Raw genomic sequence first — 27,929 nt, forward strand, 5'->3', positions numbered from 1 at the left:
ATGAAATTTAGTAGTAAAAGACTATACCTTCACACAGTAGGAAAAAAAGAGGCTTTTTAAAAATTCTTCATATGGTTATCACTTTACTGCCTAAACAGAGTGAAGTATGTGGATTGCTTCATGCTGACCAGTGCAAACAAGCATTTCATTAGAAGGCTCACTGGTCTGGCACACTGTATTTGTCAGCTGGTTTAAAGATTACAGGATGGGTTAAAAAAAAACAAAAAAACAAGCATTGTTTACATAAACAAATTCCACCTCAAAGGACATCTGAGTACAAGCCTTCTCTCCCCCACCACAGAAAGCCACCTCTAAAAGAGAAGGCAGCAATTTTCCAAGAATGCCACAAAGGATTTTATCTCAGCAAGAACTCTCAAGCATTGAAGGAGCCAAAATATTGCTCATTTTCTTTTCAAGTTCAACCCAAAAGTTATTGTTACCACAAGGACTTTTAGCCTACTGACGCAGCTAAGATTGGCGATAACCTCACTTTACGAGCCCAACGCTCCATCTGCTCCCAAACGCTGGAAGGCAACTCCCATATCAAATGTACTGCTGCACGGAAGGAAAAATAAAGTGCACCAGAGGCACCAAGTAATTTACTAATCACAAGCAATCCATGTGATTTATACCTAAATTGGTCTCCAAACACCATGCCCAATAAATCAGAAAGGTTTTTCATCTTGACACTTAAGCACTTTTCCTGAGCGTGACCTCACATTAGTTAAGCGTTGAGGTGCCATAATTAGCTAAGGAGGGAGCAGAAAAAAGACTGACTTATTAATAGAACTGCCTGGGAAACAGGAAGTTTATTTGATTTCCCTAAAAACTGCACAACATGGAAGTTTGCTAGCCAGCTGAGGGCTGTTCCCACATTTTTAACTGGAACTTGAGAGTTTTGAACTCTGCATCCTCACTCTCAATGGTTTTTACCCTGCTGTAAGGGGATGCTCTACCATACTAACAATGCTTTGCAAACTCTAGAATGGTTTGGGTTGGAAAAGACCTTAAAGAGCACCCAGTTCCAACCCCCTGCCATAGGCAAGGACATCTTCCACTAAATCAGGTTGCTCAGTGCCCCTTCCAGCCTGGCCTTCCAGGGATGGGGCAGCCACAGCTTCTCTGGGCAACCCATGCCAGGGTTTCACCCCCCTCATGCTATTGATGTGGAAGAGGAGGCAGAGGAAGCAAAGGGCTGAGGAACAATACTGACAGACAAGGGCTCCAGCAGAAAGACAGGATTGTTAAGCAGCATCCAGCCAGCACTTCCCTCTGGCAGCGAGTTCCAGTTCCCGCAGAACGGTTCCTCTGTGCCGCTCCCGCAGCGCGCCAAGCAAAGAAACTCTCTGCTGGGAAGTAAAAACGCAGTTTGTTTTAAGGTGCTTCCTCCTGGGCTGGAGACTGTTAGGCTGGATTGAATTACATGCACAGAAAGAGAAGGGAATGCAAACCGAGGCAGGCATGCAGGCATAAGCACAGAACATTCTGGGTTATGAGGGACTTTTGCCAGAGGTCAAGGATTGGGCCCCACAAGTGGCAGCAGGTCAGTGTCACAGGGCATGCACAGGTGACTTGTGGTACAATCAGTTTTAGGTACCCAAACACAGCCAGCAGAAAACCCCCATGGCACTCATGTTATTTTTAGAAACAGCACAACCAAACTACTCACAAGATCACACTGACAAGGAATTCTTGTATTTTACACCAGCAAGGAAGATGCCAACCAAAAAGAAATGTTAGAAGTTAAGATCCTGGAGATTCAAAGTTAGAAAGGAACTAGAAACTCTGGAAAGGACTGTGCAAGTAAAGCACTCAAACCGGGGCACCACTCCCAGAATAGGGAGAGAATACAAACTGCCACTTGAATTAAGTATCTTTTCAGTGAGTCAGAAGTTATTCTTAAACTCTTCTTCCTTCCTGCAGGACTCAGGCACTCTGTGGTGGCACATCCCTGGCTGCACCATGTGTTTATCTCCTATCTTCACATGATACTCAGCTTTTTTATGGCCCCGCACATAAAATACAAGCGACTAGGCAGGGACAAACTGTGCAGCACTGAGGACAAGCCCATTCATCATAGACACGTAAATTACACTAATCACGGTTAAATACATCACATTGAACCTTGGAGCCCTCAGTGTACAGCATCACACACAGCGGTGTGAGCACAAAAGGCTCCCAATACTGAAAGAGAAAGCCAGTGCTGCATGTTTTATGTACTCCACGTGCAAACTGTACAGTACAGTAGCCTCCCTACATTCTAAGGTATTTCCAAACCCTTAGGCATAAGCCATCCTGGGCAAAGATGAGTAGCAACACGGTGCCAGACTCATATGAGGAAAACGGTGTTGGAATGAAACCTGCACAATACTCTGACTACAGAAATCGCTTCCAAAGGACCTTTCACCAGTGTAAGTCAGAATGCAAGTTGTCCTAAGTCCTGCAGAAAGACGATTTCCTTTATGGTTTTTCCTGCCGAAACACTACGGTTTTGTTCTTATTAATTACGAGCAGTTAATACCGTCCATGCCTACAGGTGGCAAGCAAGCTGATTCCTCCGGGTCTAGTGTGCAAGCCGGCAGGGTGGCTTTGAGGCCAGGACCCTTGGGGAGCGGAGCGGCCGTGTCGCATCACAGAGCCCCGCTCTCGCTCGGGGATCAGGACGCTAAAGGGACGCGGGTTCTGCCAGAATGCGCAGGTGCCACCGCTGCCCCGGCCAGACACATCTGGAAGGTCTCCAGAGTCCACGTCCTGCTCGCGAGACGAGCACGGAGACGGCTCCGGAGCGGATACGGGACGAGGGGAGCGGCCAAACCCTCCCTCACCCCCGGAACGCGGGGCCGCTTAGCCCCGCCGGGCCACATCCCACCGCCCGCCGCCGCTCACCCGCAGATCCAGCTCGGTGCGGTGCAGCCCGAGGCGGCCCAGCCCCACGGCCAGGTCGTGGATGCAGAGCGCGCCGTCGCGGTTCACGTCGAGCTTCTGGAACAGGGTGCGGAGACGCCGGTCCTGCTCGGAGGCCTCGCACAGCGACCGCCCGCAGGACCCTGCGCTCCCCCCGCCGCTACCGCCGCTCTCCACCGCTGATCCGTGCGGGGAGCCGCATGGGCAGAGAACGCCGCTCACCACGGGGGAGGCGAGCGAGCGCCGCGCCCCCGGCATGGCTACGCCGGCACAAGCCCCCACCCGCCCCTCACGCCTGCGGCACCGGCAAATGGCGCCGCTTCCGCCTTCGCGCCACGCGCCGCCACCGCCACGTGACGCCCCCGGCTGGCCAATCACAGCGGGCGACACGCCCCGGGCCACGCCCCGCTGCGCCCACGCGAATTTACGGGTCGTGACGTCACCGAGGACGCCCTCGCCTCCACCAATCGGAAGGAAGCGCCGCGGAGTTTCGGCGCGGTGCAGAGGGACCGGGGCAGGCGCACGGACCAAACCGCAATTGGCTGAACCCCTTGGGAAGGCGGTGATAAAGCGAACATCTCCAATCAGAGCGAGAGCCGGGAGTCAGTTTGAGCTTGACGAACGTCGTGCGCATCCGGTAGGTTGGAAACCAGTGCGCGCTCTGGGTTGATGGACAGGAGAAGCACCCAATGGGATTAGAGCGGGGAAAATCCACGAGCAGGCCCAACCCCTCACCGGCCCCACGCAGGCCCAGTGCCCTGAGACCAGCGGCGGGGCGGGGCCGCCTCTTGGCTGCGTGATGGACAGGGCTTTTGGCCAATAATAATGCGGCACTGCAGGCGGGAGGCGGGAAACTCGCGTGACGGACAGCCGGGCGGGCCAATCAGGCGTGGCAGGAAGAGGGGCCGATTCTGGAAGCCATTACGCCAGTGCCGCAGGGTGGGGCCCGTTGCGCGGGGCTGCCGGGCGGGCGCCGTACGCAATTTGCGTATCGTTGGCGGTGCCAAGGGGGGAACGGGGGGGGACCGAGCCCTCCGGGCCCTGAGGGGCCTCGGGGCCCCCCTGTTGTCCCCGGTCCTGGGGGTGGGGGGGCCCTGCCGCCCCTTGGCCCTGCCCAGCGTCTCCCAGGCCCCCCAGGTGTGACCCCGTGCCCCGTTCCCGGTGCCCCCCCCCCCATGGCCATGGCGTCGCCGCCGGCGCCCCCAGCCAAGAAGCGGAAGATGAACTTCTCGGAGCGGGAGGTGGAGATCATCGTGGAGGAGCTGGAGCGGGGAAAGCACCTCCTCGTCAACCACTTCAACGCTGGCGTGCCGCTGGCCGCCAAGGCCGCCGCCTGGCACGACATCCTGCGCCGCGTCAACGCCGTCGCCACCTGCCACCGCGAGCTGCCCGAGGTCAAGAAGAAGTGGTCTGACCTCAAGACCGAGGTGCGGCGCAAAGTGGCCCAAGTGCGGGCTGCCATGGAAGGAGGAGGCGAGAACCAGAACGGCGGCGGCAACGGGCCCGAGGGCGAGGACCCGGCGGGCGCCGCGGCCGCCCCGGTGATCCTCACCCCCATGCAGCAGCGCATCTGCAACCTGCTGGGAGAGGCCACCATCATCAGCCTGCCGAGCGGGGACTGCGGCGCGGGTGACGGGAGCGAGATCCCCATCACCGCGTCGGCCACCACGGTCACCCTGACCCAGAGTGAGTGCTGCGCCCGCTGGAACGCTCTGGGCTGGACTGGAGGGTCACACAGAGGCCCTGAAACCCCTCTGCGAGCAGACCCCGAGCCTTGTGTGGGGAAAGAACCACAGAATGGTTTGGGTTGGAAAGGACCTTAAAGAGCACCCAGTTCCAACCCCCTGCCATGGGCAGAGACACCTTCCACTAGAGACCAGGTTGCTGCGTCCAGCCTGGCCTTGAGCATTTCCAGGTGCCCACAAGTTCTTTGGGCAAAGAGAAGCCCCAACAAAAAGAAATCCCCACATCTCTGCAATGAAATGCTCCTCCCAGTCTGCCCTTGTGCTGCAGGGGAGTGGCCGCAAGACAGGCAGGTACTGAAAGTCAGCTTTGAGAGCTGGACTCGGCCATAAGGACAAAGGAGTCAAGGATCCTTTGCACCTTGGGAGATTCTTCAGTCCCTCTCTGGGAACAAAAGCAGGGGGAAAAACATTTCCAGGGCTGATTTCCCAGTGTGCAGTGTCATAAAGAGCAGCTCTTCTACCGAGAGGGGCCATTCTGAATCTTGTCTTTGCTGTTATGTCAGTCAGTTCATGCTGCTTGGAAAAATTGTTCTAAACTGGAGGTTGAGAAATTATATTGTCTAGACAGGTAAGGCATTCCCTGTTCCTTTGGATTGTACAGCCCAGAAGGAAGCTCGACTGAGGGTGGAGTAGACTTAAATAGGTCATTTTGTGCGTGTCTGGCCATTGTATGTTATCTCACTGAACAGGCCGTATTTTTGTGCTATTCACTGAACAGTCCTGTAGATAAAAATCCTGTATCGCAGCTACTCCTGACTCCCTTTCTGTCCTTTATTCTCAGTTCCTGCAGAGACAACCTACCACAGTCTGGAGGACGGGGTCGTGGAGTACTGCACCACAGAAGCCCCCACCACTGTCACCACGGAGGCGCCCTTGGAGATGATGGCCCATCAACATGAGGTGTCTGCCAAGCCCCAGGAGCTGAAAAGCCGCATTGCCCTGAACTCAGCCAAGCTCCTGCAGGAGCAGCGAGTGACCAATCTGCACGTGAAGGAGATTGCCCAGCACCTGGAGCAGCAGAATGACTTGCTCCAGATGATTCGCCGCTCGCAGGAGGTGCAGGCGTGTGCCCAGGAGCGGCAGGCACAGGCCATGGAAGGGACACAGGCAGCACTGAGTGCCCTCATCCAGGTCCTCCGCCCCATGATTAAGGACTTCCGTCGATTTTTGCAGAGCAATACACCCAGTCCATCAGTCACCACTGACCCTGGCCAGACAGGGCAGCAAGATGGTATGATCCAGTGAAAGAAACAGTGATGGGAGGGAAGCTTTAGATTGATGTTAGGAAAAATTTCTTCCCTGAGAGGGTTGTCAAGCCCTGGCACATGCTGCCCAGGGCAGTGGTAAAGTCACCATTCCTGGAGGGATTTAAAAGATGTGTAGATGTGGCACTTGGGGACATGGGTTAGTGGTGGATGTGGCAGTGCTGGGGAAATGGTTGGACTTAATGATCTTAGAAGTCTTTTCCAACCTGGACAATTCTATGATTCTATAGGACATCTGCCTAAATGACATGCTAAAAACCTGCCCATGCTGGCAGAGGACACTTGGGACCAAGGGGTGCTGGCTCTTCTCAGTGTGAATGGCTCCCTTGGAGCCTGGCTGAGCCTAAACAGCTTTCTTTGCTAATCTTGTGCTAATCTGCCTTTTAAGACTCTCATTCAGAGCCATAGCAGGATGTGTAATAAACCAGCAACTTAATATGGGTTGTTTTAGTTCCTCAAACAATAGATTTATTTTTTTTTAAAGTTTTTTTTATTTCTGTTTGGAAAAAAATCTCTCCTAAGTGTGACACCTCTCTCTTTGTCTCTCTCTCAAGATCTATAGCCTTTAACTGACTTCTAACGTGGAGAGTTTTGTTGGGATATCAGTGCTGCAGCTGCCAAGGTACAGTGATCGTGAACCATAGCGCACACGGTGAATGCATTTCTGGCTCTTGCTGGAAGCATTTACTGGAAACATGGTACTGGATGTGGCTGAACCTTCCCTCTGCACCAAGAGCTATGGATGCTGCAGCGTGACATCCAGCCCGTGCAGACCAGCACCCAGCCGCGGTGCAGTTTAAGTGCCACCCACCTCCCCTGAGGATCCCGGTGGGATTGAAACAGTGTATTCACCTCCTGTTTTATCTGCGTGCAGTCATGAAATTTCTCTATCAGCTTGGCAGATGTGATGAAAGTTTCATGTCTTGGGTACCAGAAACTCTCCTGGGATACATCTTGGTGCAATGTCTTTATTTGTCACAGCGTAAACGCCCAAGGGCCTGGATGAGTTTCACTCGGGTGGATTGAATGGTGAAACTCCACCTCTGCCTCATCTGCATAGTTTGGCACCTCCAGAATACCTTGATCCATAAAAGTGGACCTGGACTAAGGTCCCGGACTAAGCTGCAGCCACACAGGAATTCCCAATGTTTAGGAGTTTGTCAGCCACTGATTTGAGTGAATTTTGGGGCATTACTTCGTTCTGCTGCTGGTGGAGTTTGTTTTGTACTGTTTGGGAGCTGGAAGCGAGTCCAGCCATTCCATGTTTGTCTGCTGGCCGGCTGCAGCCTGAGAAACAGAGCTGAGGTTCTCCTCACTGTCCTATACTGTTATACAGGGTAAAACAACATCACAGCCACTTCTGAAGCATTCAGGCTATGGGGCTCGGTCCTTAATGAGAAAGCTTAATTGCACAGGATGGTCAACATGATTCTCACAGACTTGCAGTAACTTCATAAACTTGTCCACTTGTACATACATGGAAGAAAACTTAGGGAAAGAAAAAAAGGAAGTGTAACTCGTCTCCTTCTACCTTGCAAAGTGGCTTACATTTAACAGGCTTGTTGCTTACCAGGTATTACTTTTGAAATGGAACTTTTCCAGAGCTGGTATTTACTTGCTGTTAAGTCTCCTTTAGGGCTGGCGAGGGAGTGAATTTGCACAATCAAATGAAACCTTTACACAGCCTTTAATGGGGAGATGCTGATGGGAGACCCCTGGTTAGAGCAGTAGGTGAAGAGGTCACCGCTGTCAGTCCCTGGCCTTTACTCATCTTTTGTCTGCAAATCTGATGGGGGAGAAAAGGACAGCACAGTGAGAAGGGTCCCTGAAAGACTCCCTTGGGACTGACGCCTCCAAGCTGAGACGGGGTGGATCCTGTCTTGTCTGGCATCTCACCACATGTGTAGCACTTACCTGACTCTTCCTCTTAGACTTTGTGGAATCAAATCAATTGCTGAATTGAAATTTATTTTTAAAGTGAGAACTATGTCATATGTGTTGGTTTACCTCATTTGTGTAATGATCTTTCCTTTACAAATCTGAATTTTAATAAAAAATACATTTTGGTAAACAGGCTGTTTCAGTTCATTGGTATGGGCCAAGGCGGAAGTGAAAATGAGTTCATGACAACAACTTTGCAACACAGAATCCTCACTGTGAAGGGACCAAGGAGAGCTGTGAACAACCACGAGTCACAGTAGCTTTTCTTCTTGTTTGTGAACCTTGTGGCCTTGTATTTACATAATTATAGTCTTTTTCAAATAATAGCTTTTACAGGCTTACCTTGGAGCACGAGTTATTTCACAGTGTGTGATGGATTACTGAAGTACAGTAATCTCCCAACAGCTCAGAAGATGTCACAAAGCCTAAAATAATGGTAGAAATACCAGCCTTTGGCTTTAAATTGCAGTGTGCATTTTTTCAGTGACTAAGCCCTTCAGCTGCGTTACTTTTCTAGAGGAGTAAACATGTTGCCATTGGAACCACCCATTTTTCTTGTCTTTTCAGGATAAATGTAGAGCTTAGTCAAGAACCAGCAGCATTCAAGTGTGTGTTCTGTGTACAGATTTTTGTCTCATTAAAAAGATGTGGCAACATTTTAAATATAGGGTGAACTGTGTGATGAGGGGCTTGGTTGTTGCTCATGAAGAGGTCATCAAACTTGGGGAGGGACAGAGAAAAGTGTCCCTTAAAACCAGGAGGGATAGGTGAACAGGACAATGACAGGGCAAACAAATACACAGGACATTCAACTGAACAGGCAACTGATGTCCAAACAGAACAAAAGCTAAGGAGTAGCATTTATAGATGTTTATTTGTTCTCTACTGTTCTTTTTGTACCTAGAGATTTGTATTCAACATCCAGACTGGGAAGGAGCCATGCAGAGATGTTCTGCCACAGGGTGCCTCGGAGATGAGGGTGAGCAGCATCTTCCGGCCTGCTGGGGAAAGGGAAATTTGGTGGGGGATTCTCAGTGGTGAGAAGAAAATGTTTGTGGCCATGGAGGCATCACCAAGCCGCCAGGAGCACTGCTGCTCCCTCCGGAGCAAAGCTCTGCTTACCATGTGTCCGGCTGCGGACCGGCTTTCCAGGAGATGGCACTGCGTGCCGGGATCCTGAGCTGTGGCACTGCGCTGTCCCAGGAACCACCCCTGTCCTCCAGACCCTGTGGAATCCTGTTTGCTCCCTTCGCTGGTGAATCTTTTCAGGGCTGAGAGCCTGGAGAGGAAGAAATTCAAAGGGCAGAGCACAGCAATGACATATCCCTGGAAAAGTCAGGATGCCTGGGGACTCAGACCAGGTCCTTCTGCTTCCCACAGACATGGCAGAGGACACTGAGATGTCTGTCTTTGGGATGAGTTCACTGTAGAACCGAATGGGCAAGCACAAGATTAAACAATCCACATCAAGTTCCTCATTATAAGCAAAGGGACAGGTTTTAAGGTTTTTTAGAAGGCCACACATATGTCAGTATCCCACAAGTACAGTGCACTGCCATCACCACATCACAGTTCTGGGAGCAGATCCTCACCGAGGGACAGAATGATACCACCTGCACACTCACCCGAATAACCTTTACTTCCTCCAGCATATTTTTAAAGTTTGTCAGGCCTGTTTTGGCAAAGCATCCTTCTGGGGATCTTTTGTGGTTTTTTTCCTGTTAACACAAGAGGTTGTTGCCAGCCAGTACTGTCAGCAGAAGGGTGATCAGGTCAGTGTGAAAATGGCCAGGCCATGTTTTGAGTGCTGGAATGAAGCCGGTATCACCTGCAAATGGGGCTCATGAGCCCTTGGGTCCCAGATGTGCAGGTGATTAACCCAAGGCAGAATCCCAGCGCCAGCAGGGACAGTTTCTTTCACCTCTGCCACCTGGGATCCCAAATTAGAGGTTGCTATGTCAAGGGGGAACCACAGACTTACACTTGCTTCTGATGTATTTGGGGTAACAGCAGTATTTGTAGGGTTGAAGTCAGTGGGACAGACCACAACCAGCCACAACCAGCAAGTCTCTTGTCCAGCACACCACTGAAGGGATGGATAGCTGGGATACAGCCACAGGATAAGGCTTCATAAACTCAACAAGCCTTGAGGCAAAGCAGGTTCCAAGTCTGCAGATTTTGGAAGGGGCAAACAAGATCCAGTTCTACCCACAGACCTCATGGAGAGTCCTACCATACATTCCCAGGACACACTGAAGCAGACATGGAAACCAGTAAACAAAAAAAGCCAGGCAGCTGGATTTTCAGGTCTAGCTGCATATTTGGGGAAAGGAATCCACCGACTCCAGATTCCTGGGCTCCCTTTGTCGATAACAGGATTCCCAGTGCTGGCAGGCCAGAAACCCAAGGTGCAGGTGTGTCCTTTGCACATCCAACAGGAAACCCAGCCTGGCACAGAAAGTGAAACAGTTCCTGGCCTTTATGATGATGAGTTCAGTTAAATACGGAAAAAGTAACAAACACAAGTAGGTCAAAGTGCAGCCTGTTATTAAGCTGAGAAGACACGAGGTTGGAGTAACTCCACACCATGGGGTAATCCTATGCAATGGGGATAGGTACCCATTCCCATCACAGGGTTTCCAGCTGCCTGCATGCTACAGCTTACACTGCTGTGGTGTCTGCACCCACTGCCTCATTTTGGGAGCTCCCCAGCCTGGATCTTCCCCCAGTCCTGGGGAAGGCACCCATCCACTGCAGCTCCCACCCACAGCTCCTTGGAGCAGGTCATCGCATCCCACCCACAGCTCCAAGAACACGCTTACAGCATAAAGTGTCATGTGATAATCTCTTTTTTTTGGATGATGAGGCTGAAAGCTCATTAAGGCAATTACAGCAGAGGTGACAGGTGTAACAGAGGAGAACCATTACTCTGTTTATGCTGTTACAGCAACATGTGTAATTTAGTTTTAAAACTTTAATCATTTGGCTGCCAGGACAGATGAATTAGTGTGATGATGCTTTCCAGAGGAAGATGCTGATGATGTAGTTTTCAGGGCTTGTGCATCTGGGATTCCCCTGGGATAAGAGACAGTAATTGAAGGCTCACCAAATGTATTACAGGATCTACCTCACTTCACCTCACTGAGTTTTGTCCCTCTTGCCTTGTTTCTCCACTGCTGCCTTATCTCTGTCCTCAAAGCAGGGAGGAGGCAAGATAAGGCATCTCTGTTGGTGCTCACTCGAAGAGTGCAGCGGTCCCAGCCCTGGCCAGCTGGGCACACCTCTCCAGGAGAGCAGAGGTGAGGCCCAGACTTAACTGCAGAGCCCAGACTGATAAAAATATCCCACACTGATAAGACAATGCCCTGAGCCAGCAAAAGTTGAGGAAGTGGTGGCGGCACTGGGGAGCGGCCTTGGGAAAGGCTTAGGTCAGGAAGAGCACAGGGCAAGGACGTGGCTGGGGGTCACAGAGCAGAGGTGAGGTGGCCACAGCCACAGAGGAGAAATCCATAGGATGTGAGTCTGGGGTGAGCAGAATCCACGTGTATCAGAGCCCCTTGGTCACACACACGGCCCCATGGCTAATGGGTTGCACCTGGAACAGAAAATAATAAAAAGCCAGAGGGATGGTGGGTGGATGAAGATACCCTACTCCCAGATTCCCTCTGTGGGAGGCTCAGACTAACCGATCCCCTCTGTAAACAGGAGCACTGTCCCTTTAAAACGTGAATTTCTTCAGAAACAATTATGCAGCATGAACACAGCAAAATCAACAGGGTGAATTTCGAACTAATAAAGATTTAATCTCTCAGTCATGAGACTGCGTTTGTTAGGAAAATACACATATCCCTGAGAACGCAGCTACGGTTGCTATACTACACACTGCTCAGCAGCTCACTGGGCATTTTTCCAAACCCATTTATTTTTAACATCAGTCACATTATTCAATTAATTATAAAAACACTGAGGTTTTCCAGAGATGTTTCTGATAAAACTGCAAAGTAAATATGCGTGAGAACAGCAAAGATTAAAGTCTCTGTAAACTTTAGCATTTGAGGCTGTTGCTATAAACAAGAGAAGTCCTCGAGAAGGTTATTTATCAGAGTGAATCATAGCAGATAACACACAGTCTCCTCCCACACCACACACAGGGATCATTTGTCCTTTACCTTGGGATGGAAGCAGAGCATCCACATGTCAGCAGTGTGCTGGGGCATGAGAGGTGCGAGAACAGGGCTGGATTCTTCAGATGCCTCCAGTATTTCAGCATCACAGTTCGGTAAATATCAAATATTTAGCAGGCTCAGCTCTTTCCCAATAAGCTGGAAACAGAAATCAAAAAATACCAGCCCATCTCCGGAATGCCTCAAAGCCTTGAAAACACCAGATAGGAACCGATGGAAGGATTCAAGCCTTGCCTGTAACAGCAGCCATAAACCCTGCTGTTTCCTGGTAACTCCTGGTATGTCCTGTGATGGTTTCATTGTACCAATACAAAATGTTTTCCCTGTCCAAAGTCTGTGTAAGCTTAGCCTGGTAAGCAAAAATCATAGCAATGCATTTGGCTTGATTCAATTTTTTCACTTTTATCCAAGAACATTGCTGTGTACTTTTCCTAGTAGACTCTTTTTTTTTTTTTCAAGGCTCACATTGTGGTAGAATTATTTGATAGCTCTCATATCATCTGCCTAGATGGCAAAGATTACAGGCAAGGAGTCTGGGCATAAAGCCTGGCAGATAGCAAGGACTCCCAGGCTTTCATCCAAGATTTGCATATCAGCCTTGGAGAACAGTTCCTCCCATATGAGCATCAACTTCTCAGCCACAGAGGCTCTTGGGCAAATCCCTAAATTTAAAAACTAGGCAAATCACGTTGATGATTGCAGGCTCCTTCAGGACAAGGAGAGACATTTTGTTCTGCTTGCCCTTAAAGGATGGAATCCAGCCTAACCAGGGATCCCAGCCGCAGCACCGGACACAGCAGCAGCACATAATAACACGGAGCCATTTTGATGAAGAGATGTGCCCAACTGGTTGCCACATCTCACATGTGGAGGGTGAGATTCCAGCTCCAGGCCCTGCCTCATGCTGCCCCCAGGGCTCAGTGGTGCCAGGGCCTCTCTCCTGCTCCCAGGCAGCCCAGGCACTGCTGGCCTGACCCACAGCCACTCTGTGGTATCCTGAGGGGACAGGATGGCTACACAGCTGAGTGGCCTGAGGAACCATGTGCCTGCAGCCCATGGGACACACTGATGAGAGGGATGTCACCAGAAGCTGCTTGGGCACTGGGATAAGCCAGGGGAAGGGTTCTTAGCTGTCAGGAGGACACAGAGACCACATCTGTCACCAAACCACAGAATGGGTTGATTTGGAAGGGTCCACAGAGGGTCATCCGGTCCCATCTTCCTGCTCAAGTTGGGTCATCCCAGAACACATGGCAAAAGATTGTGTCCAGAGGGTTCTGGAATATCTCCAGCGAGGGAGACTCCGCAACCTTTCTGGGCCAGTGAGCAATCACTGCACAGGAAAGAAGTGCTTCCTTATGTTCAGGTAAAACTGGGTACCACTGAGCTGAGCCTGGCTTCATCCTCTTGGCATCCCACCTTAGGTATTTATACACATTAATGAGGTCCCCTCTCAGTCATCTCTTCTCGAGGCTAAACAGGCCCATCTTCCTCAGCCTCTCCTAATAACAGAGATGCTCCAATTCCCCAGTCATCCTCACTGCCCTTCACTGGACCCACTCCAGGAGCTCCACATGTCTCACGTCAGCGATGCCTCTGCCATCACCTCGGCCCAGGCAGGGACACCCCAACCGCAGGCCCCTGCCATCCCCTCAGCTCCCGTGCCAGCTGCTCAGCCTGAAGAGGGGGTCCAAGACATCCTGTGGGGCGGGAAGCCCCGCGGTCCAATTCCCGCTGCAGGAACACCGAAGAGCCCGCTTCCCGCCCACCCCCTCAGGCAGGGGGCGGGGCTTGTCCAAACTGACAGCTCTCCCGTCCAATCCTCGCGCTCTCTCCCCGCCCCGTGCCGGAGCAACCAATCACTGCCTCGCACTGCTCAGCCCGCCTCCTTGCTGCTGTCCAATCGGACGGCGCCGCTCGCGTTCTGCCGTCTCGGGGAGGAGGGCGGGGGTTACGTGCTCTCGGTATTCCCGAAGCGCGGCGGTGTCGCTCTCCCCGTGCGCTGCCTGCGCACCGCCTGCGCTATCGGCGTAGCGGCCGCAGTTGGCGTAGTGCGGGCAGAGGCGGCCGTGTTGGGGAGAGCGGCGGCCGCCGTGCGAAGAGCGGGCTGGAGGAGCGGGCAGGGCCGGGCAGGCACCGGGCCGGCACCGTGCCGCAGGTCAGTGGAGGGCGCTGGGAAGCGGGCTGAGACCTCCCGTAAGGCAGCTGGTGATGGGAGGCCGGGAGTGGCGTAAGATCGGGCTGCAGCTCAGTGCACGGGCTGGGAGGGGGCTGAGCCCGGGCTGCAGCTCGGTGCACGGGCTGTGGGGCCGGAGCTGGGCTGCGGCCCGGGCATGGCCCGGTGCTTGGCCCCTGGGGCTGGGCTGCAGGGCACTGAGGGGTTCAGAGGGCCAGGAGGTGGGCTAAGACCTGGGCACAGCTCACACAGAGAGCTGGGACCTGAATACGGTTCAGTGCATGACCCCGGAGTGCCAGGGGACAGGCTGTGACCTCACAGCAGCCAAGGCTGAGACCTGGCAGCAGCTGGGCGCAAAGGCAGGTACTGCTCGTGGAGCGGGCTGGTGGTGTGGAGCACTGACCCATCTCCCACAGGACAGCGCAACCCCCGTAGAGGTGCCCGGGCAGAGCCAGGTGGGTTCTCCCGCATCCACCGGGCGGGAGAGGGTCTGTAATCACCCACCCACGCACGCAGGCAGCTCCTAGAATCAGTGAGGATTGTTTACTGCCCGGTGTTCATAACCTTGTCCCTTTGAGATGTTAATCAGCTTCTGCCTCCCCGGTTTAGGTGTTGTGTAAAAGTGTAACGAAATTGCTGTCTCCAGCCCCAGATCTGAGCTGTGCAGAGCCGGTGTTGGGGGGAAGGCAGCATTCCCGGTGGGCCTGGCGATTGGACAGCCAGATGACCTGATTCGGTTGTTATGCTGTGTAATCTGGAGCAGGCTGCTTGTTTTTTTCCCTCTCTGCTGCTTTCTCTATTTGTAAGATACAGGTGCTAACACTTAGGGCTGGTTGGAAATACAGGAAAGAAACATATTTTTCATTTCTTAAGACGGCTTTTCCTTCCTCTTGTTAGACTACACGTTAGAATGATCTTGCTGGGTGAACTGCTTCTAAAGATGATGGCTGAAAATAGAGCAAATTTTTATGAGCTGCTTTGCAAAACAGAAATTACAAGGGGGATGACAACAGTGAAGCTTGCCCGAGGCAAAAAGGGGAAAGAGGGTGTTGGGGCTGGGCTAATTGGGGCCATACCTCTTCAAACTGGAATGAGTCTGGACTGAATATTACCCATCCAAACAGGTTTTAGAGCAGGAGGAGGAGTCCAAGACTGGCTGGAAGTAACTTACTCATTTCCCTCCCAAAGGCTGACCCAAAGACCTGTATCGAAGAGTTGGTACAAGAGATAGAGACTGGACGCTGTCTGAGTGTACTGCCCGCAGACTTAAGGCTTCTCCAGGGACTCGAGATGACTTCTCACAAGAGATGCTTTCAGGAGGGGTTGTGCTGAAGACAGAGCACTGCAGCCTCTATATGGGACAGCTCCTGCTGGTCTGGAGCTGAGACCCATCTTCCCTCCCTCCTTTTTCCCTTGGAGATGTTGCAGAGATTTAATCTGACCTCTTCCTGCTCACCTGAAGCCTGCCGTGGCAATGATCCCACAGCCAGATCCGACCACCAAAGAGAAGAGAATTGTGCGTTTGAAGCTGGGCTGTCGTTGTAACTGAACTGGAATTTACTCCCTGCTTGTGCTCCCGGGACGACTGCCCTTCTTCTGCTTGTCTGTGTGTGCTGTGAGCCGCTTCTCCCTGATCTTGTTTGGAATTCCTGAGCTTTCCAAGCTGAATTTGCCCATGGCTTTCCTGATGAAGAAGAAGAAATTCAAGTTTCAGACAAGTTTCACTCTAGAAGAGCTGACTGCCGTCCCCTTTGTCAATGGGGTTCTGTTCTGCAAAATCAGGCTGCTAGATGGAGGAGACTTTGCTAGTTTATCTACCAGGTAGGACCCTGCCTGCAGACTTTCTGCCTGGCTGTGCTTCTTCCCCTGGTTATTCTTCCCTTGAGTGGTTTAGCATATGGCCACCACTTGCTTACCCCTTGATGGGATTTTAATAGTTCTGTTGTAGGGCCCCATATGCCATATCATTCTCCGGAGCAGGGGAAATACATAGCTGGAAACTCTGAACCTGGGTGGTGTTGGCTGATCCGAGCTGGATTTAATTTTTCGGAGATGAGGGGAGGGAGCAGGAGGTCACTCCCCTTAAAGGGGATTAAATCCTCTCTTCTCTTTCCCTCCCCTCCTTGTGCAATATCTTACACACTGTTTCAGACCCTGATCTGTGTTGCCTTCATGCCTTACTGGAAACTGAACTCTGTAGAAAACTATATGTAACAAATCAACCCTTCCCAACTTTGCTTTCCCCCTTTGATACTGAATTTCTCTTCTTGGTAAGGGTGGAAGTAGTTTGTTTTGCATTGCAAATTGCTGTGCAAGGGAAAACTGCTGCCTGGAGTCAAAGCTGTCAGTGTTAAAGACCCAGTTTATCTCCTAGAACTGATGCCATTGCATTTCCCACTTCAGAGCAGCAGTGTTTTCTATGTCATATTGGGGTCATTCTGCTACACATCTTATAAGGTTCTGCCATCCTGTGTTGGCATTTCTCTGACTCCTTCAGGCAGGTCTGTTCCCACTCTTGTTACTAATTGCTAATAAAAACTTGCTTTGTTTCCAACTATGTACACAGATTATCACCTACAGTATGCAAACACGAATTCCGTAACAGCCCAGACTTGCTTTCTGCCTCAAGATGTGAAGGAAGCCTTCAGTGGCTTTCAAAACTTGTTTTTTTGCTTTCCTGAGTGACTGCTCAGTTTTAAAGGTACAGGATTAGTTTGTGCTAGCTGTTAACTGCTTTATCCCAGGGCTAAAGCCTGGTTTAGTCTGGTTTTCCTCTTTGTGGTGCTGTGTGCGAGCTTTCTCATTTCAGGGGAGAAGATATTATTGGGCAAGCATAAAGCATTTCTGTCTTGCAAACAGAAATGGTAGGGCAGTGCTCAAAGCTTGGGATTTTTTTCCAGAGGCACGATACAACCTCATCTGAAGTCGGTAGAAGTTGGTGTGGGCGTGGAACACCTCCAAAAATGGACTTTGAATTAATTTCTCTTTTGAAGAAAATCTATCAAAAGAGCTCTTCCTCACAATGTTCTCCCCTGAGGCTAGATCCTTGGGTTTGGTGGAAGTAGCTTATCTAAGGAATTCAAACAGTATGTGAACTTGGAAAGAAATTAACCCTTCTGCTTCCTGGAGTCATAATAGATTAAGTGGCACAGAAGGGTGTCTCGGGAAAAGCCTGTGCAGAGAAATGTCCATCTCCCTCTCCTTGTCGTCCCTGAAAGCAGCTTCTAGGAGACGTCCCTGGGATTTGCTAGTGCTGCCAGCCGTGTGGGTTGTTTTCTGAGCTGGCTGGAGTTCAGCAGTTTGCTCAGCGTTGCAGATGCGTTCCAGCAGCAAAATCAACTGTAATTCGAACCAAACACATACACAGCTCTCGAAACGAGCAAAGGAGAAGTGGGCTGGGGGGTTTGCCACCTTTCCCCCAGCCTGTCTGTGCTCTAACTGAAAGCACATGGAAACCTGTTCCTGCTTGAAAAGTTATGGGTCTCAGTGGTATTGAATCATTTGACCTTTTCCAAATATTTTTCCCTGTTGCAGTTAGAGAAACTTCAGGAGGGATGAATTTCCAGAAGAGTTACTGTGTGGAGAGGCTCCTAGGTCATGCCTTGCCTTTGCTCTGTGCTCCTCTCTTCATTTCTATCACCTTTTTGATATTTACTGGGAAAGATTAAAGGGAAAGAGATACTGTATATGTGTTGTGTTAAAAATCTGTAAGTTATTTAGAGTCTGTGATTGTTTCTCTGAAATCAACCACTTCCAAAACTGATTGGGTTTGAGGCTGTAATGTCTGGCAGGTAATCTCTTGTGAGCTGCTTATGTACAAAATCTGGTGTTCACTCTGCAGTCAATTTGGGTTTCTGTGATCTGGGCCATTTGGAGGTCTGTGGCTGTGATCAAGCTGAGCTGTAGCTCTTCATGACCATGAGTTTTCAGAGAACTGATCTGAATAATGTGTCCCATGTCACCTAGAGTCTGTAAACTGAGCTTAGAAGGAGGTATAGGAACTCTTCACAGGAAACACTAAATCGGTTTTTGTAGATGTAGTGTGGAAAGAGGAGTGTTATATAAGAACCTCCAGAGACAAATTTTTCAGGTTATTTACAATAAGCTTACTTGACACCTCGTGCATGTCTGTGGCAGGAGGTGGGAATATGATATACCCAATGAGTTGTCAGGTGGCACCAGGGTCATTTGACCTGTGGGCAGGGCAGAAGCAGCAGCCTGTACCGCTGGCTCCTGTCAGCCTGTTCCAAGTCCAGCTTCGCTTGGGTTACACAGCCTGGTGCCCTTGGTCTGGTGGGACACACATTGGGCTGGGACCCCCTTCCCAGACTGCTCACACTTTTGGCTGGAGGGGAACCTGTCTGAAATGCATTAAGACTAAATGCTCTTAGGCATTCAAGGATGTCTGGAAAAGGTTCAGGTCCTGTCAGCACATTCAGCTTTGGGGATCTTCCTCTCCTGGGTTTTCTGGTGTGTTTGAGGTTTTTTTATTGTTACTTTCTTGCAGGCAGGCACTCTGTTTCCACTCTTCCTGTGGAAAGAGACCTTGCATTAAGCTATAGGTCTTTTAATGACTAAAGTTTCAGCTGTAAATATCCTTTTGCTTGTCCTTTCCTCTCCCTTTGTAAAGTTTCCTTAGGCTGTGGTGGGGCTTCTGAGGATAAAACGGGTTTCACTTTATGGTGCTCTGGGTTTATCACTTTGCTGTTGGATTACAGAAGTTGGGCATCTCAAAAGGCATCTGAGCCAGGTGTAAGCCAGGCAGGTGCTGTATTCCGCCACAGAGAAGTCCCAGTATATTCCCATGAATATTATTAATCCAGATACTTAAATAGCACAACCACCAGTGAATTCAGTTGCCTCCCAAGTATCTTTAAAAATAGCAGGCACAGAGACTTATGGATGTATTCATGGCAACCATTTTTGTGGAGCAGGTGGGCAGCTACATTTTGTACCAGTTTGAAGCGTTCCGGGGGGTTGTGCCGCTTTCTTCCTAGAGAGATGAGACAATAATTTAATTGGGAGGTACCCCATCCATGGATCAGCGCAGGCAGGAGCCTGGATATCCAAATGAGTGCCTAAAGCTACAGGCTGATGTAGTAAGTGCATGTACATCTTCGGGTATCCCAGAAGAGGAAGACTCAAATTCCCCCTCTCTGCTTACAGTTCATGTTGAGTGACAGCCAGATGCTCTTTGCCTCGGCTCTGAGTGATTTCTGGCTCTGTGTTGGCAGTGAGCACACCGTGAAGGAAGTGGAAAGCCAGGTGTTATCCACAGACTCCTGACACCTCATCCTACATTGTTCTGTTAGCCTGCCAACAGTTTCACTCTGATATTTCTGGATTTGAATGAAGGGATTGTACTCTGAAAGCCCCTGTCTGACTCTAGAGGAAAGACTATTTTGTATGAGTTGAGCAGCTCTGAGGGCATTTCCCACCTTCCTCATTGTCTTCTGAAGGCACCTCAGACTGTATTTCCTTTGGGACCATGCTTTTCCAAGCAAATGCAGCATTTCAGCTTGGTTTTCTGATCCTGGCACTCCTTGCAGCAGTTTGAAACAATGAATGTAGCTTGTCTCCTGCAGCCCAGCCCTGTTTGCATGTGGGCTCGATCTGGGAAGGGCTGACCCTGTTGGGGTGGTCTGACCTCCAAGTATGTCAGTGCTGCAGCCTGAACCCACAATGTTCGTAGCCTTGCAATTTTTGAGTCAGTTATGAAAGGCCACTTCCTGCACTGCATATTTTATTTATTTTTTGGAGGTGTAAAGCTGCATCCGGAAAACCAAAGAAACACTGATATTTGGGAAGGCACCTCATACTGACAGCTCTCTGTGGACTGAGGTCAGCTTTTGTGTAAGTGTGGCTCTGTCATCGTCGTGTAAGCACAAATGACCTGAAACTACTTGCTTTTGGCAGCCGGTGGGATAACAAGCATCGTTATGCCTTAGTGATAAACAGAACTTTTTCACTTCTGTAGGACATAAATAAAGGGGAGAAGCATTGCCCTGCTAATGCAGGGCTGGTGATTCAAAATGTTTTGTGAAGGGAGGTGTAAGTTGTGCCACCTCCAGAATGAAGCTCTTGGTAGTGGGAGTTAGAAATCAACTACTTCACTGTCTTTACATAAATAGTCATTGTGCCTGGCACTACAGGATCCTTCGGGTAATTAAGGTAACCACGTTTAGCTTTTTCGGACTGGAAAATCGTTAGCTGTTTGTTTCATCAGAGACTGAAAGACTGGTTCAGCCTGGTTGAGATCTGAATCTTGACTACTGTCTGCCTTAAAACAAAGGTTAGGTAACTAAATAGTTTCTTCTAGAGTCCCCAAGAGGGAAGAAAACTGGCTGTAGTGAAAAGGGGATCACTTGCTTCGTGCTGCCTCTTGATTCCAGTGGGATTGTCACAGTTTAGTAGAGCAAGGAACTTGGTTGTGGCTTTAAACCATTCTCCCAGTTCCATATTTTAGGACAGTATGTGCTTGACTCTATCCTCTGCTAGAGCATGAGGTGTGATAACATATTTTAAAAGTACTTTTGTTGCAAATGTGCCTGGAAATGCCGACCTTCCCTACATGTACAAATATTCCTATTACAGCAGCTTCACATGTAACATCCTTCCTTTCTGGCAGAGCCTCAGGAATAGGCTGGGGGTGTTAATGGAGAAGTGATTTGAATGCAGCCCCTAGAAGTGATTTACAATAAAATATGACCTATTTCAAGATAATATTAAAGCCTAGTACCTACACTGCCTTGCAATCTGAAACAAATACAGAGAAACTAGACAGCAAAGATGAGAAAAAGGGGGTTAATTCCAGGAATGCAGCTGAATGTAGGTGCAAGTTGTGAGAGCAGGAGCAGTGGATGAGGTTTAACCTCCGGCAAGTTGAGAGTGTTGGAAAAATTGCAGAAGTGATGGAGCACCACAAGGTCCCTGGCACAAACCATCTTAAGTTGTGCTTTGAGTTTGCAAAGCACTTCTCTCACCTTTTCTGGGCTCTGGCTGCTACACCTGCAGGGTCTGACAGATGTTTTGGAGTGGGTTGATTTGCTTTGTGCCGTACTTGCGTCTTCCTGTCACCGGTCACCATGTTGAAGCCTGTCACAAGAATTACATTAAAACCTTCCTGCCACAGGGCCTGTATCCTGTTGAGTAAAGAGCAGTCTCTGTTCGTGCCCTGGCTCTGTCCTGCATGCTGTGGCTCAGGCAGAGGCTGCTCTGCTGACCAGAAGCTGCAGTCTAAAGCGCTGTAACCAATATGCTGTGTGTACAGCATCAGTAAATATGTTCAGATACAGGCGGCTTTCAAACTTCCCCCTCATCGCCGATTCTGAGCTGGCATTGCTTTGACAGCTGACTCTTAGCAACAGCCTTATCTGTGTGACTTAAGCAGCCCTTGGCTCAAAAAAATTACTCATTGAAAATTAATGTTCTACTGGGAAACCAGGGCTCTGTGGCCCACTTGGTTTGCAGGGTGACAATACCATCAGCTCTGGCTGAGAATCAGGGAAGGTAGGTAAGAGTGGCCCTGCTCCTTTAAGACATGTATTTATTTCTGAAATACAGGGAAAAACCTAAAGGGCTTCCAGTCTCTTTATTCTTTGTGCTCTTGAGCTGCCATCAGTGTTGACTCTAGCTTTGTAGCTGAATTTCTGAGGAATTCATGTATGCCTTCGGCAGCCTGTGGTCTCTCTGCACAGTGGTTGGAATTTTAATAGGCCATAAATTGCTAGTGGCAAGTTGTTCTGGTACCAGTTTCTAGATCAATGAGGCAGGTACAGATTTATTTCTTATTATTATTTTATTGCAGGAAACTATATCTGGTATAGTGTTTCAGGAAAGAGCCCAGTGTCTCCCTCAGATCAGAAACCTCCCTCACTTGGGGGCAAGTGTGTAAGCTTTCATTTGTAAGGCCTGGCAGTGTGGGATGGTGAGCTCTGCAGCATCCACCTGTGTGTAGCTCTGGGAGGCCTCATCCGTGCAACGACAGGCGGATGTGGCTCTGTGTGTGACCTTCCTTCTTCAAACAGGATATGTTCTGCATCCTCTGTGGGCTGCCAGCTCTGCACTGTGCTTGCAGCCTGCTCTGAAATGGATCAGGAATTATTTCATAGCTGTGGGTTATTGTATAATAACCAGAAGCCTTTAGGAGTTCCCTGGACCAACATTTGGATCTGCATGTTTCTTCTGTAGCGTCCTGTGACCTCATGTCAGTAATCCGTGCTGTAAAGGTGATCATTTCAGGTGTTCTTTCAGGATGTTTCAGCCCACCCCAGTACCAGCTGGTTGCCCTGCAGGATGAGAGACTTTTTTTTTTTTTTTTTTTTTTTTTTCTCCTTGCATTTATTCATTTTGTGCCAAGTGCACTTGCTGGGAGACACGATGCACGTTGCTGTTGTAACTCCGGACTTGGCATCACGATCCCTCTGGTACCATACAGTGGGACTCGGCATCTCATTTTAGTGCCTGGGTTTGAAAGGCACTTCCCACTAGACAAACAGTTGTGCCTGTGTTCACTGCATGAACAGCCTTCTTGTTTGGTGTATTTTTAATCTGATGAGCAAGAAAGGGAATTGTTGTGCACCATTGGAAATCGCTGATTGTCGTGGATGTCGTTGTCATGTGCTTCTCAAGGGTCGCCCCTGTAGCTCAGTGGATAAGGCCAAGATGAGGAACTGGGGTGGAGTTATGGGGATGAGGAAGAAAATGAAGAGAAAGCACATGGAGGCTAAAGGTTTGGGAGGAGGTAAGTGTGGAAGAGACAGTATGTTCTGCATAAGCAGAAGCATATACAGTCTATAGCAGCCACACTCCCTGTGGATAGCGAGTAGCTGAGCTGGCAAGGGCGCAGGATTATGCCTTTCATTTGGCTGGATTTATCCTACTTCGTTGGTGAGAGGAGGCCTTGAAGGAGGTCCATGTTGTAGTAGGAGATGGGATGAAGCTAAAAATACCTTTACTGCTGTATGCTGTATTTTAAATAAGAAATGAACTCTGTCTGTTCAGCCTGAAAGCACTGTGAGGGCTTACATGGGAAGAAGGAAGAGAATATGTGGATTTACTGTCCTGGAAGGGCTAGAAAGCTGCAGCACTAATTAGTGATGCAGTTTTAGAGACCTACAAAGGTCATGTGGTTAGTAACTACCCTGGAATGTGCTCTCTGAAATAAGCAACTAAAGCTAGAAAACTTTCTTTTGGTGCTTTCTAGAGCTGCATGTTTCCCTCAGTGAGGCAAATCCCCATTTCTTGCCATTCAGTGTACCAAATGTAGAAAACAAACTGTAAGGTTTGTTTAGTGCCTGCCAAAAATTACCAAGCACTATGCTCCAGTCTGGCTTTGCAATGAACAAGCAGATGAAGGAACCTGTAATAGAAAATCTTGTGAAACGGATGTGGCCTTAGGGTTTCAATCTGGGGTAGTCACATACCTCCATTTTGCTTCCAGAATAAAACTTTATATGAAATGACTGTGACAAGATGTTTCACTAATAGCTATTGGGTTAATGATCAACAGAGACTCACTCAGCCAGCTGCCACATGAAGGACTGGTCAGTGCTTGCCTACCTGTGCTCCTGCCTGCCAATGGAGTTTCCATTTCTCCTGAACTGCAAGTTGGGAGTGTGAGGAGTACAAAATGGGGAGGCCAGAGTGAACCCTAACAATATTTTCCAGCTGTCTTGTTCTCTGTCCGGTCACTTTTGTTTCCAGTCTTTAAGGGACAATACTGCTCATTGAAATAAAAATGCAAATGGCCAGGAGAGGAAGAAGGAAACACTTGTCTGGAAAAAACCCTAGCATAGAGAATTTTTTTTTTTTTTACCTGGCCTTGTATCAGACTTTGAGGCTTTATCCATGCTTGAAACAGCAAAGGTGAGGTTGGGTGTGGCATCATGGTGTTCAGTGGGTTTTTGTTTGCATCTGTGTAGGTTGAGGAGAGGGTTTCCAGTTTGGTTGTGTTTCCATCATGTTTATCTCTCCTGCTAGTTCCTGTTCTTCCCATCCTCTCTTAAGCTGTGCCTACATGTCAGAGAATATGAGGGAGGCATGTAAGATATTTATAATTCAGCAATTTTTCCAGAGCCGTTAATGCTCCGTTGCTCCGAAATGGAGCAATACCATTCGCACTTAGGCAGCCTTGCTGTAACCAGTCAGCCCCAGCTAGAGCAGCATCCTGCTTCCAGACTAAGCATTAAGGGCTGAGCAGAGGTAGTCTGCTTGCCTGTGTTACAGATTAATTATGCAGTAACCCCTCTGTAGGAAAGCTTTCCCTGGCTTCTGTCAGTGGCCTGTTCCGGTAACACCAGGCTATTGCATCTACATAAATGTCAAATTCTTTCAAGTGCAGTGCTGCTCATTTTGTACCTTCAGTAGCCTGCAGTACCTTTTGCTGCAAAGGAAACTGTGCTGTGGAGGAGTGTATTTCCTGCAACTGTTTCTGTCATTTGCTGCCTTTCTGCTTTGTTGAACACTGTTTTTGTGCTGTATAGGGAGTAACTGATCATACTGTGGCTCCTGTTCTCTTTAAGGTCTGTTTCTGATGTAGGTTTATAGCAATGACTTTTCCTGCTGTAAGTGCAAGTGCATCTGTTCTTTCAAAACAAACCTGCATGTTGTTTTCCCTCTAGAATGATGCAGTACATCTCCAATGTCATTTGCTCTCAGCAGGGGAGAATCAAGGGAGCGTGTCTGAATACAGCTTGTGGTGACAGTCACAGGGGAGGTAAAGCCTCTCTGATCCTCAGAAACCTGCTCCTGCAGTGGGATCCTGTGCTGTCATCTCCCAAGGACTTAACCAGCACTGGCTGCTGCCACTAAGTGCAGAGCTCTCCCATGTTCTGGTTTTAAACAATACATAATTGATGAAATTACCTTTCTCTCGTTAGGACAAGTGGCACCATGAGATATTGGTTGTTCTTAGAGAATTGTGTTTGTCTGCAGCTGTGGCTCCAGAGAAGCAAAATCAGCTCTAACTGCTGTGTCTCAGACCGTTTTCTCTCCCGTCTTGCTGGCTCTGTCACTCCAGCATATCACCAGGTCTGACACTGAAACTGGGGCAGAAGGGAAAGGAGAGCTGGGAGAGGCAGATTTAGCAGTCCCAGCCCATCACCACTAGTACAGTGATGAGTCAGGGGTCAACAAGCTTTGCTCAGCAGCCTCTTCTAATTTGCAGACCTCTCCTGCTGAGTGGCCTTTTTGCTGATAAACAGCAGTGATAGATATTGATGGAAGGGGCAGAGGTTCATGGAGAGGAGAACGTGTTTGGACCTTGTCTGTAAAACCAGTGACTTGGTTTGTAGTGTGGAATGGTGCCTCCATAAAGGAGCTATCATAAAACACCTGTGTTGATCCTGGAATGAAAAAGCTGCTGTTAACATATAAAGGGCCTTCTCCTGGGCTATTGTATTTGTTTTGAGTAAATATGTACTCTATAGAAGTGACTCATAGGGAAACACGTCTGAGCATGGTTGGGTGTTACCTCTTGGGTAACTAAACCTCCTTTTAGCCACCAGGGTTGACTTCAGGCAGCTTATTTGCTGAAAGACTCTTCAGCTTGTTCGAGCCAAATTGCAGTGATGTTACATCATACGATATTAATGAAATTATTCCAGAAATGAACTTGGCCTCATGTGCAGGTTAATTTGCACTATAAAGACTTCTCTGGTACAGCTACATTGGCAAACTCTTCTGGTTGAAACAGGGTTGATATTGGCAAAAAAAGTCGCTTAACTATTCTGGCATCAGTATGTCTTCACATGCCCTAAATCTGCCTTAGGGGCAAAAACATTTGTCTCTGCACATCACTTGTGTTAGTGATGATGTTCCTAGTCTTGTGTTGATGCCCTTCTGAGTTTTCATTTGCCAGATTTACTATCCAGCAAAGCCTTGGACTATTGAGTTGACCCATGCATGTCTGGGTTTTTCTCATCGTGGGGGGCAAGTGTTGATTTCTTTGGTTTTGAAAGGTAGCTTTTTTCTTTTATAAGTAGCTTTTTCTTCATAAGAGCATCTTGTGTTCAAAGCTAGCTTTCTTGCAATACAGAGTTATAGCCATGTCTTGTGCCCTGTGAGGTGGGCACATTATAAGAGTTCTCCTTGGTGGAGTTCATGTTGCTGTCTTTCTTCACTGGGAGTTTAAATTTAGTCAGCAAAAGGCAAATGTGGAATCTGTCAGAATGACAGCTAACACTTAGGGGATGAAGAAAGTTTATAAATACACCAGTAATGGATAATCGGCGAGTCTTCATTTCACATCTGTGGTCTACCAGAAATGAAAAGTTTTTTGAGAAAAGCCATGGTGTGATACAGAAACGTGTATTGATTCAAAAATTTAGTGTATTCTTCTACCTTAATCTTGTAAGCATCTGTACAGAGCAAACCTTAGAGTTTTTTTGAAGTGTTTGGGACCTTCTGAAGCTTTAGATCCTCGATCTGTTAGAACCACAGGGGAAATTTGAATTGTGATTTGTCTAAAGGGCCAACAGGCCCTGGAAGAGTTGGGATTTTTTTCACCCTGTTTTAACTTTTGTGGGGTTTACTGTGCAGTTGTTGGTAATGAGCCTGAACACCCCTCCTTCTGTGCCTTCCATCCCCCAGTAAAAGGGAATTCTCTCAGCTTGGGTTTTCTCATCCCTCTGTAAGTCTAGCTGGCTAACTAACTAACAAGTCTAACCTGGACAGGAGGTACAGTTTGAGTTCATAAGAGGTAACTTAGTTTAAGTTGCCCTCACGCCTGTTTTATGCTTTGATTGTTCAGTGGTTGTAGTTGTGGACCATTAGATCTAAGAGGTATTTAGGCCCAGAGTTAGACAAATTCTTCAGAGCATGCTGGGTGTGAACTGCAAGGTAGCCCAGTTTTCTGCAGCACAAATACATGTGAACCAGGCTGGAGAAGGGACCACTGACATACAACAGCCTGAGTGTGGGAGCTGGTGGCTGGCCTGGGCAGACTCAAGTGCAATCTGCAGGACAGACCTGCTCTGTTTTTTTCTGCAAATTAAATCCTTGTGGATTTACTTATGGGAGGAAAGCACTGGTGGTGGGCTTGGCAGCCTGGCACACGGCTCATTCTTGGCTAACCCAGCTCCGACATAGTCTGTCGGAACAATGGAAGTAGGAGTTGGTGTGGTGACTCAGTGCATGATGAGAGTTCAAAAAAAGCAAATGCGTCTTTCAGCATTTAATATGCACGTTATTACCGACTTGTGTTTTAGTAACCGAGTCATCTATCCAGTTATTCCTTTCTTTACGCTTAAGAGTTTGGTGGTTCTTTGCTTGTGATGTTTTTGCTGCTGGCACACATCCCTGGCCTCAGACCAAAAAGAGCTTGTGCTCTGTAGATGTGGCAAGAAGTCCTTGGATATGTGTTGCTTTGGGTTGGTCTGCCTTCAGCACAGTGTGTAACAATAGCTGTATTGCACAGCATTTACTGTTACACTCCCTTCTTGGATTTGTTTTCCTGATGTCCAGCTTTCCTTCTTTGCTTCAAGATGACAGAATGTAAATTACAAATACCTTAAAGCACAGTGGCTCTGCCAGGCATGTCCCATCTTTAAAGTGCCACGTACCCATTCCTTGCTGCTTGCAGCCAAGTCTGTTAGAATTATTTCCTCATGCCTTCTCCCTGCTCCACCCTTGCTTACCCTTCCAAAACTCATCTGACTTGTTCTATAGCTTAAGTTCTAAAAGGTCATTTTCTGTGACTTACTTTCTCCATTTG

At 48.9% G+C, this 27,929-nt stretch overlaps 3 protein-coding genes across 6 annotated transcripts in view; 2 read left to right on the top strand and 1 right to left on the bottom strand.

The window, feature by feature from the left end:
- SLC25A25 (solute carrier family 25 member 25) overlaps positions 1-3,497 on the bottom strand; it is a 27,960-nt gene extending 24,463 nt beyond the window's left edge. The window contains 2 exon segments of the mRNA XM_069031671.1: positions 2,887-3,419; positions 3,422-3,497. Of these exon segments, the coding sequence (XP_068887772.1) occupies positions 2,887-3,419; positions 3,422-3,482 (594 nt within the window). The 5' untranslated portion in view covers positions 3,483-3,497.
- On the top strand, positions 3,472-7,985 carry NAIF1 (nuclear apoptosis inducing factor 1). 3 transcript variants are annotated; one of them, XM_069031675.1, is made up of 3 exons: positions 3,472-3,541; positions 4,111-4,590; positions 5,431-6,446. In XM_069031675.1, exons 2-3 carry the CDS (start codon positions 4,125-4,127, stop codon positions 5,892-5,894), a joined length of 930 nt encoding a protein of 309 aa, XP_068887776.1. In that variant the 5' UTR covers positions 3,472-3,541; positions 4,111-4,124; the 3' UTR covers positions 5,895-6,446. The 3 variants fall into 3 exon arrangements, with proteins under 3 accessions (XP_068887776.1, XP_068887773.1, XP_068887775.1); XM_069031674.1 differs by lacking the exon at positions 3,472-3,541 and adding an exon at positions 6,469-7,985 and having other exon boundaries at positions 3,558-4,590; positions 5,431-5,880; XM_069031672.1 differs by lacking the exon at positions 3,472-3,541 and having other exon boundaries at positions 3,557-4,590.
- A 6,031-nt stretch (positions 7,986-14,016) lies between these two features.
- Positions 14,017-27,929, top strand: part of EEIG1 (estrogen-induced osteoclastogenesis regulator 1) — a 37,541-nt gene continuing 23,628 nt past the window's right edge. The window contains exons 1-2 of one of the 2 annotated variants that reach the window (XM_069032176.1): positions 14,017-14,197; positions 15,340-16,036. In XM_069032176.1, the coding sequence (XP_068888277.1) occupies positions 15,891-16,036 (146 nt within the window). In that variant the 5' untranslated portion in view covers positions 14,017-14,197; positions 15,340-15,890. The remainder of the gene's footprint in view (positions 14,198-15,339; positions 16,037-27,929) is intronic. The other variant, XM_069032177.1, reaches the window with a different exon arrangement.

This window comes from Aphelocoma coerulescens, chromosome 17 (assembly GCF_041296385.1).
Source record: "Aphelocoma coerulescens isolate FSJ_1873_10779 chromosome 17, UR_Acoe_1.0, whole genome shotgun sequence".
In the NCBI taxonomy this organism is placed as follows: Eukaryota; Metazoa; Chordata; class Aves; order Passeriformes; family Corvidae; genus Aphelocoma; species Aphelocoma coerulescens.